Source organism: Talpa europaea (genome assembly GCF_964194135.1).
Source record: "Talpa europaea genome assembly, chromosome: 9".
In the NCBI taxonomy this organism is placed as follows: Eukaryota; Metazoa; Chordata; class Mammalia; order Eulipotyphla; family Talpidae; genus Talpa; species Talpa europaea.
In genome coordinates, this window is record NC_140076.1 from 677,245 (window position 1) to 687,383 (window position 10,139).

Below are 10,139 nucleotides of genomic sequence, written 5' to 3' on the forward strand. Positions count from 1 at the left end.
GCCCCACTGGAGAGGTGTTTCGGTCGGGGGGTGCCGGCCCCAGGAGCCCCCTCCAGGGCCACCTCCGTCAGCGCTTCAGCAGGAAGGGCCGCCTGGGCCGGGCCTGGGAGCGCAGCGCCCTCATCCAAGAACTGGCCCGCCCGGGCGGTCAGGCGTGGGGGCGCCTCCGGAGGTCCTGGGCTGGCCGTCTCTGTGCTGGGGCCGCAGGCCAGCTCTGCCCACCCCAGGGGCAGGGGCGCACAACCCCCGGCCAAGGAAGGGCCGAGACCACACAGAGGCACCTGGGGACTGAGCACCCGGGGCTGCAGGCCGGGGGCAGGGCCGGTCTGTCGGGGCCCAGCGGGGGCAGCGCAGGCACGGGTCACGCGCCCAGCAGCAGGCAGGTCTGGCCAGGCCTCCGGTGCCCCAATTCCCCGGTGGTGCTGAGGGGCCAGTTCACGACCCCACAGGTCCAGCAGCTGTTTGGGTCAGGCTGGGAGCCACGTGCAGGCAGGGCCACCCAGGAGCAGGACTGGTCACGTGCCCCCCTGGGTCCCGTTCCCTGGAGCCAGCAGCCCCCAGACTGCTGAGCAAAGCCCCTGGGGAGTCCAGGCTCCCGGCGCCCTGGACAGGGAGGGCCAGGCACTTGCGGACAGTCCAAGGGAGGGAACTGGGGGAGCACGGTGGACGGCGCTCCAGCCGCCTGCCTAGGGAGGGGCTCCCTGCCCCGAGCCCACTCAGCCTCCTTTCTGTCCGCTCCACCCACGGTGCCCTGGCCGCTTTCCCCAGGGCAGTCCCGCTGCAGGCCCCCTCGCAGGCCCCCCGGAGCTGGGCACAAGCCCCTGGCTGCCCGCCACAGGCAGGGCCTGGCGGTGCCCAGGAGGGTGCACCCAGCCCTCAGCTGCCCATGGCTGGTCAGGGCCGTGTGGGGCCCAGAGAGGCTGGCGGGGCTCACGGTGTGGGAGCCTTGACATGGGGGCCCAAGCATCTAGGAGGACCCCAAAGGCCCAGGCTGCCTGGCGGGCGGTGGCGGCAGGGGTGGGGCGGGGCGGGCGTGCACACGCGTGTACAGAGAAGGCGGTGTGACAGTCCACTGTATTCCGCGCCAGCACGGCGGCGCCCACACCCGCGCACGCCCCGCGGGCCCCAGTCTCGTCCTCGGTGCCCGGTGGCCGCCTCACTCCGCCGGGACCTCGTACTTGAAGATGACGCTGAAGAGCCGGCCGCCCAGCCGCGCGGCCAGCCAGGCGTTCTTGACCACGGCCAGCTTGAGGCTCTCGCAGCGCAGGGCCGCGTGGTAGTTGGTGTGGATGGCGCGGCCCATGCCCTCGATGACCACCAGGTCCGCGCCGCGCTCCCGCACCAGCGCGGCCAGCCCCGCGTCCAGGCGGCTTCGGGGGGGAAGGGCGCAGTGAGGGGGGTGGACGCCAAACCCTGCCCGCAGCGCCCCCACAGGACCCCCATCCCAGGGCTCGACGGCACATCTCTGCTTGGGACGCCAGGCGTCTGGAGAGGGGGCAGGCGGCCTGGGCGGACACCCCCGGGGCAGGCGGGGACCCGAACCCCAGGACAGAGCTCCCGCCCCGGGTGGGCCGCGGGTACCTGAGGTCCAGGCAGGGCGAGCTGGAGCCGGTCTGCACCAGCAGCAGCCTCTCCTCGCTGAGCGCCGAGCTGCCGGGCACAAGGGGCGCCCGTGAGGGGGCACCCAGCACCCGCCCCCACCGCCGTGCCAGGCCCGGCCCGCGCTTACTGGACGACGGGGTCCATGGCCGCGATGCGCTCGGCCACGAGCAGGGACTCGCCGTGGGTCACGTCGTTCAGGGCGGGGCCCGAGTTGCAGGCCAGGACCACCTGCGGAGGAGGCCCGAGGCTGCTCAGGGGCCGCCCCGCGCCCTGCCCCGCCCCGCCCCGCGGGCCCCAAGGGCCACGGCCCGAGCCCCAGGGCGCGCCGGGCGCCTCCGGCCCGCACCTACCTGCTCAGCGAGAGCGGGCAGCCCGGGGGGCGGGAAGGGCGGCCGAGCGGCCTCCACACTCACCTCCGTCCCTCTAGAGAGAAGCTCCCTGACAAAGGGGAAGACTCCCAAAATGACGTCTACTCCACTGTTATCTGCGAAAATTAAGGCACATTTGTGAGGGGGCCCCTGCAAGACAAAACCAGGACGTTCAGTTGGGAACAGGCGCGTCCAAGCTCCGACAGCTCCGCCGCTCGCTCCTGAGGGCGCCGGGCGGGCAGCCCCCAGGCCGGCCCAGGCGCCCGACGGAGGTCCCCGGGCCCAAGCGGCCGCCCGCCCGTCAGCCCGGGGCGGGGCCTCCGGAGGTGCCCCCGGCGTGGGGGGCCGCCCCGCCCTTCCCTCCCTCCGGCCCCGCCCGGCCCCGCGCCTGGCGCCACGTGGGCAGCACAGGACAGGACGCTCGGTACCTTCAGTCTCCGCAGCCACGCGTCGTAGGCGTCCACCAGCCAGGGCCGCTCTGCGGGACACGGGCAGTCAGCGGCCTGCGCCGCGGGGGCAGCTGCACCCCCAGCCGCCGCGTCCCCACCGCACTCGGCCGGGCGCTGGCCGTCCGCACGGGACGCGGCGCCCGGTGTCCCTACCTTGCAGCTTCTGCTTGGCCTCCTCAAACCCAAACTGGGGGTCAGACTCCAGGACGCTGCAGGGAAAGGGAAGGAGGTCACAGAAGCCCCCCCGCCGCGGAGCGCCGCCTGGCACCGGACCAGCGTCCTGCGTTGTGCCGCCCCCTGCCTGGCACCGGGCCCACGGGTCTCGAGCTGGGCAGCGGTGTGTCCTCCAGCATGTGGGCTGTGGGGTTGGGAGACCCCTGCCTGGCGGCCACCGGCCTCCCCCAGACAACCCGCTACATCGCCCAGCGAGGCCAGGGATGCGGGGGGAGGCTCCTCGGCGCGTGCCCCTGAGGGGCCAAAACGGAGCCCGGGGCCGCACAGGGCAGGCACGCGAGGCCGGGCAGGCGAGGTGCTCTGGGGTCAGGGAACGGCTGGGGGAGGCCGTGCGCCGGGGGCGCGGACAGCTCTGGGCGGCCAGGCGGGAAGGGGACCGGGTGCAGCCAGGACCTACTCGGAGACGGCCTTGGCTCCCCAGTCGAAGACGTTCCCCGCCAGGAGGCCCCGCACCAGGGCCAGCTGCCGCTCCTCCCAGCCCAGCGCGTCCAGGGCGCGGACGACCCTCTGGAAACACTTGAGCGCGACGCCGTTCTCCTTCTGCTTCACCTGGGGGAGCACGGGGCGCCCTCAGCCTGGCAGCCCGCTGGCCGGGAGCTGTGGACACGGCCTGCGGGCCTGGGCTCGGGGGAGGGAGACCGGACACTGCGTTGGGGCGCGTGAAAAGCGGAGCAGCTTCCCCTCGGGGCTGGCCAGGCGCCGGGGTGTGGGGCACCGTGCGGCAGCGTCAGGGCCAAGGCGGCGGGGGCCCCGCGGCACTCACCTTGGAGTAGGGGTCCGGGAAACTGAACTCGTTCAGGCAGTGCTCCCGCGTTTCCAGAAGGCTGCGCACGGTCAGGGCGCCATACGCGCTAGAGCCAGAGCCAGAGGGGGCAGCCGGGCGTGAGCAGGGCTGCCCTTGGGGGTCCTGGCACAGTCTTGCCCTTGGGTGGCCCCCCGTAAAACGCCCCCAGCCCCCCCAACTTACAAGGGCTGGTGCCGCAGCGTCTGCAGCTTGTCCCAGTACTTCTGGCGGAACTTCTCGGCGCGCTCGGCGGCGTCCGCGGAGCCGGGCTGGCTGGCCACCGCGCGCTTCACGACCTGCCGGGACCGGTGCTCAGCGGGGGCCCCTGCAGCGGGGGCGCCCCCGGGAGCGCTGGGGATGGCCCGGCCGTCCAGCTCGCCGGCAACCCATGCAGGGCCCCCACCAGCCTGCGGCGGGGCAGGGGGTTCGGTCCCTCCCGGGACGCACCAAGGGCCGGGCAGGCCGGGACCCCTCAGCCCACCGGCCAGAACTGCGAGACCGTGGCCGGCCCACGTGCCCTCGGGGCTCCACACAGCAGCCGCCGGGGCCCAGACGCCGCGGCCTCACCCCGTCCCTGCCCTCCAGGTGGCGGCGTCCTCAGCCTCACCCCATCTAGGGCCTCCTCGAAGCAGGTCAGCCAGTACTGGCGTGCCGGGGCGTCGTCGGTCAGGTCCACGGTGTCGGGCACGTAGGAGGACGGGTCCCGGAGGAGCGGCAGCGAGACCAGCGGCCTCTCCAGTCGGTCCATCTCCAGCAAGTCGAACTGGGAGAAGCCGGAGGACGTGAGAGGCGGCTCGAGAGCAGAGCCGCCCGGGCCTCAGCCTCGCCGGGCCGGGGCCGCGCCTGCCATCTGTCGACTTGGCGGGAGGGGGTTTCACTTGCGGGGTCCCAATCTGCTGTCCCCGGGCCAGCCCATCCGCAGGTTCCCTCCCGGTCAGCCGCTCCTGCCTTCCCCCACCCCCCACCTTCCTGCCACTGCCCCTCCCCTGGCTCCAGAGCCCCCAGACTGGTTCTTCCTGGTTGCTCAGGCCCTGGGCCTCTTGGGGGTGAGACCCCACGGCTCTGGCCACCCTCCTGCCCCCCAGGCTCTGCAGCACTGCCCAGGCTCACGGCCAGGGGCCACCAGGGGAGGGGGCACACCAGGGACCAGCCCCAGTGCCAAGACCTGCATCAAAAGGGCGCGTCAGACCCCCCTCGCCGCAGCCCCCGCGTCTTGTGCTGGGAAGAGCAGGCCTGGGGCACACGGGCCGGGCCCTTGGTGTTCAGACTCCTCCGCCCCTCACCACCACCACTGCACCCCGACCCCGGGACGGCACCTCTGCACTGGGCGACCCCGCTGGTGCTTGGGGTCCCCCCGCATTGTGTGGTGGTGCGGGTGCCGCAGGCGGGGGCGGGGTGGGTGCGCATGGCCCCAAGCTGGGCCAGTGTTTGGAAAACACGGAGGGACCAAGGGGAGCAGGAGCACGGAGGAGCCGCTGCCCTGCTCGGGTCCGCCTGACTCGCGCCCGCCCGGAGGATGGACCCGGGCCCGGGGACCCCGCAGAGGCTCCCGGCCAGACCCACACTCACCGTGCCGCTGCGCGCCCGCCGCGCCGGGCCCAGGTCGGGGGCCGCGCTCATCAGCCCGGAGCTGCCGGCGTAGTTCTCGCCCCAGCTGTACTGGTTGGGGTCTGGGGGCAGAGGGCGGCGTTACCTGGGCCTGCTGCTCGGGAGGCCTGACCCCGGGGCCCTCTGAGCGCCCTGGCCCCTCCAGCTTACCTCGCTGAGAAGGACTAAGACCAGGGGGCAGGCGCCCAGGCTGGCGCAGCCACGTGCCTGGCGAGGGCCAGGGCGCATCCACAGGGAGAGGCCGCTCGGGGCCGTCCAAGGGGGTGAGGGGTCGGGGCGCAGCCAGTGCTCTGCGCCCACCCGCTGAGCCCCAGGTCCCTTGGGGATCCCGCTGCCCACCCAGAGGCAGTGTCCCCAGGCCCTTGGGGGAGCTTCGGCAAAGGGTGGGCCTGGCCTGCACCGTGGAGCCGCCACACCCACTCCTGCCTGGACCGCCCCGGCTGCCCCGCCCGGCTCCCCACCTCCCCGCTCCTGGCGCCCGCAGCCCTGCCCCCCAACTCACTGTCTTGCTCGGCTCCCTTCAGAAAAGCTCCGATGGCCCCCAGATAGCCTTCGTGCCGCAGGAACAGCGCCTGAACCTCCCCCTGCCGGGCGAGACCAGCTGACGGCCGCCCTCAGTGCGGCCAGGCCCTCGGCGCCCCCAGCCCCTCCGTTAGCCCCTGATGGGGCCAAGGCCTCCTGGCCACCCCCTAAGTGCTTGTGGGCAGAACCGTATTAATGCAGAACGTGAGAGCTGGTGGCCCGCAGACGCCTGAGGGCGACGTCCAGAGACGGGCCCACCCACTTCTGCGAGCTCAGGCCCGTGGGGGGCGCCCGCGGAGCCCCAGCGTGGGAGCTGGAGGACCGGGCAGACCTGCCCGCGGGGCCCTCCCTGGCAGCACGCCAGCTCGGGCTGGGGGGCGCGCGTGGGGGCGGGCGGGCCGCTACCTTGGAGAAGTAGTTGATGCTGTAGGAGATGGTGCGCATGGTGGTGGGGTGGCCCCGGATGAAGAAGCCGCCGAAGTACACGCGGCCCAGGCCGTGCAGCCGGGCGTGCAGGCAGGCCAGCTGGCCGATGTCGTTGCTGATCATGTGCAGCAGGCTCTTGGCCATGTCCTCCTTGGAGAACTCTGGGGAGGGGGAGGGGCGCTAGGCACGAGCAGCCGGAGGCGAGCGTGACAGGGCAGGGATTGGGGATGAGGCGGGGCGGCGCCCGGGACAGCAGCACATGCCCTAGGGCTCTCGGGGCTGGGGAGGGTCTTTCCGGCATGGGCCAGAGTGAGGCTGAAGCAGCCCCTGCTCTCCCCAGCATGCACCGGTATGGGGGGCAGCCGGCACCAGCCACCACCCAAGCCCCCCGCGCCCCGGACGGGCCCGCACCTCTGTCAGCAGTGGCTGACTTCCCGAAGCTGCTCGCGATGAGGTCGCCGCTGAGCCCCAATGTTTGGTGGGCCCCGCCGTACACGTCCTGGACCAGCATGTCCACGTTGGCGTGCTGACCCCTGGAGGCCAGCTGCAGCAGCTCGTCGAACTTCTGTGGGGAAGAGAGGGGGCCCGGGCGCCCCAAGTCGGGGAGCGGCTCTGGCCGTGGGATGCCCCAGGTCTGGAGCCCCGGGCAGCAGCTGCCACAGGGCCAGCCTCAGCACCTGTACCCCACCAGAGGGCCTGCCAAGGGGGTGCCCCGAGAACCCAAGCACCCGCCAGCAGCCCGAGTACCTTGGTTTTGGTGAGCAGAGCCCCAAGGCCCCAGAAAGTGCCGCCGCCAATGGAGCTGCCTCCGATCCACTCGAACCTGTCCTCGCTCTCCACCTGGGGTGGGACAAGGAGCTCTGCCCAACGGGTCCCCAGGGGTGCAGTGACTTGGGAGCAGCCAGAGCGGAGGCTGAGTCCCGGGGGCTGCATTAGGGGGCATGGCGGGTGCTGACGCTGGAAGGAGCCCAGCCGCTGCCAGTCCCTGTCCCGGTGCTGGACGGTGCCCCTCACCCGCCTGCCCGGGGCGCCAGCCTCACCTTCACGATGGAGACTCCGGAACCGATGTTGACAAGCAGATAGGGGAAGATGTTGGGGTGGTTTGTCTGAAATCGGAACTCAGGGTCTGAGTCTTTCTGATACACGAAGGCCTCCTGGGGGATGTTCTTCAGCACAAAGTTGCAGCCTTTGATGAGGCAGGTCATCACGTCCTCCCTGTCCACCCTGCAGGGAGGCGCTGACAAGAGCGGGGTCCAGGAAGGGCCTGCCCCCCAGACTGGCCTGGCCCCGGCAGACTCGCTCCGCCGCACCGCACACTCAGCCAGCGCCTGAGACCGGCAAGCCCCAGGGCAGAGGACGCCCCCAAAGCCCCCGCCGGCCTCCCAGGGGTGCCTCAGGCAGAGCAGGACACGAACGCCCGCGGGTTCTCCCCACCGTGTGCTCCCCACGTGGCCCACCCGGGTCCTCTCGGGGTTGGGGGGCGGCCCCACTCACCTCAGTCGCAGCTTCTCTTCAATGAGGTCCTTGAACTTGTAGGCCCCGCCTCCGGTGGCCTGGATGACCTTGGTCTCGGTGTTCACCAGGTGGTCTTTGATGAAGTCCAGGCAGGCCTCGATGTAGGTGTTCTCGAACTTGACGAAGTGTAGGCGGGCCGTGACCTCCTCCTGGACCGAGATCTCGTAGGGCGGCTCGTGGTCCTGCTCGGCGTCCTGGGAGAGACTAGGGTCTGGGTGTGCCGGAGGGGAGCGCCGACTTGGCGCAGGTCCAAGCGCCCACCCTGCAGCAGCGTGACATGCCGCTCCCGGGCCCGCGCTGGTCTCAGTGGGTGGCGGGTCTCCTGCGGGTCTGGGGGGGCTGACGGCCAGGAGGCAGCACGCACCGACCTCCCGGGAATCGAGGGGCACACCAGGCCGGGCAACGCGAGGGTCAGGCCAGCACGCCCCGCCGCCCACGCCGTGCTGCCCGGACTCACCTTGCCCGTGTGGTCGAAGGACCTCACTTTGGCGACTTTGTGCTGCACCGTGGAGTAGTAGGCCAGCTTGGTCAGCGAGCCGCCTGCAGGGACACCATGGGGTGGGCTCAGAGCGGGCTCAGAGCGGGTGGAAGAGATGGCGGCTTCCCTCACCAGCCCGGAGGCCTGTCCGCAGGCCCTCGGGCCCCACAGGACAGGGAAGCACGGAGATGCCCGAGCCCAGCGGCCCCGCCCACCAGCCCCAGGGGAGACGGGGCTTCTTGCCCAGGGCCACTTCGCCATCAGCAGTGGGTGGGGACGGCTCCACTCCAAGCTGGGATCTAGAAAGTGACCCAAAGTGGGACACTGAGAGCATATGGAGGGCCCGGCTGGTGGGCAGTGATGGCCCGGGTGGGCCACTAGCAAGGGCTGGGGGACGCCCTGCGCCCTGGGGTGCTTCCAGGAGGCCCACTGCCTCCACTGCCTGAGCCCGTCTCCGGGGGTGAGTCGGGAGGGCGTGGAGTGGTGCCCTCCATCTGGAGGAGGGTTGCTTGTGGGACTGGCTTCAGGCCCTGATGCCCAAGGGGAGCTACATGCTTGGCGCTGCAGAAGGGCACAGGACAGCTCACTGCTCTGCACCCGACAGGGAGAGGCAGAAACCCGAGGCCAAGAAGGCAGAAACCCAAGGCGGTGGTCACGCTCGGAGACAGCACTCGGTCAGAGACGGCTCTGGGGACAGCAGGCCGTGGGCCAAGGCAGCCACAACCCAACTGACACCGGCCACAACTGCCTAAGCACAGCTCCTTGGGAGCCCATGGGGCACGAGACAGGTGCTCAGAACCGGCAGGGCCAGGCCTCCCCTCCTCCCTGGAGGGCACAGTCCCCAAGCCCAAGACTCAAGTGACCAAGAGCAGGGGAGTGGGGGATACGCTGAATACACCGGGAGGCGGCCCTCCACGGTCAGCGGGCCTGTCCCCGCTTCCTGGAGAGCCATGCGCAGAGCAGGCGGCACGGCAGGCGTGGTGCTGGGCCCGAGGCTCGTACCTCTCTCCAGGACCCTACTCGGGCACGCCAGCGGGCACGGCCGGCAGGCACAGCAGACTCGGGCCTTGGTGAGGTCCTTGGAGAGGGGGCAGTGCAGGCTGCTGGGCCTCAGCTAGTGAGGCCGGGGAAGCCTCCAGCAGGCACGGGCCAGAGCCAGGGCTGGCTGCTCGAGCGAAACGGGGCTGCTAGGAGGTGCTGGGTCCGCCAAAGGGGACCCGGGCGCAGCCTCCTTGGTCAGCTCCCAGACAGCAGCTGGCAACTGGGTGGAGCGGGAGGCCGGCGGGCACCTGCCGGGGGCAGGGGTCCGGGGCTCCGGATCCGGAGCTCCAGGGTTCGGGGCAGGGGCCTGGAGGCCGCGGGACCGGGCGGAGCGGCAGAGTCCGCAGCGGCGGGGCCGGGGCCCCTACAGGTCGCGGGGTCCAGACCCCGCCAGAGGCCCCTTCCGGGCAGGCCGTGGCCACTCACGCCAATGTCAGCGTCCGCGAGCGCGGCCGGCAGGGCCCGCCCACGTCTCCGCGGGCCCGCGGGGGCTGCCACGCCTCCTCGCGTCGGCCGGGAACCGAGCCCCGGCTCGGCCGCCCGCCGCCCACCCTCCCGGCGGGCAGTCCGAGAGGCGCCCGCCCCCTCCCCGCGGCCTCGCCGCCCGGACTACGAGGCCCGGCATGCCTAGCTCCGGCCGCGCGGCGCCCGCCGGGAGCTGTAGTCCGGCCGCCGCGGCGAGCGCCAGCACCGGCGGCGCCGCGGACTCCAAGTCCCGACGGGCTGTGCGCGCGGGGCGACCAGGCCCGTCACGCCGTGCGCGCTGGCGGCCCGCGCCCCCGCCCTTCGTCCTTGCCGCCGCCCCCGGGCCGCCGCCCGCGCCCACGCCCCCCGCGCGCCGCCCGCCCCGCGCCCGCCCGCGGCTACCGATGTCGATGGCGAAGCGCTTGGCGTTCTCCAGGTTGCGGAAGATCTCGTCGGGGGGCAGCGTGATGCTCTTGTCCAGGCTGTCCCCGCCGCTGCCGCCGCCGCTGCCGCTCGCCCCGCTCTCCGCCATTTTGAATGCGCCGGCCGGCCTCATCATCCATGGAGATATATGCGCATAGATTTGACTGCTAAACGCCCTCGCGCATAGATTATGCTAATGAGGCCCGGCCCCGCCCCGCCGCCCC

The 10,139-nt window shown here is 72.3% G+C and overlaps 1 protein-coding gene across 1 annotated transcript; it reads right to left on the minus strand.

Annotated features, from left to right (window-relative positions):
• Positions 1-1,105: 1,105 nt before the first annotated feature.
• PANK4 (pantothenate kinase 4 (inactive)) lies at positions 1,106-10,024 on the minus strand (the record flags this gene model as incomplete). Its single annotated transcript, XM_084241655.1, has 19 exons — positions 1,106-1,370; positions 1,582-1,650; positions 1,730-1,830; positions 2,016-2,120; positions 2,399-2,448; positions 2,573-2,628; positions 3,051-3,202; positions 3,417-3,504; positions 3,621-3,733; positions 4,045-4,200; positions 5,007-5,107; positions 5,548-5,629; positions 5,973-6,154; positions 6,405-6,558; positions 6,741-6,833; positions 7,034-7,217; positions 7,488-7,702; positions 7,966-8,048; positions 9,895-10,024. The coding sequence occupies 19 exons, from the start codon at positions 10,022-10,024 to the stop codon at positions 1,157-1,159; spliced, it is 2,328 nt and encodes a 775-aa protein (XP_084097781.1). The 3' UTR covers positions 1,106-1,156.
• Positions 10,025-10,139: the final 115 nt, after the last annotated feature.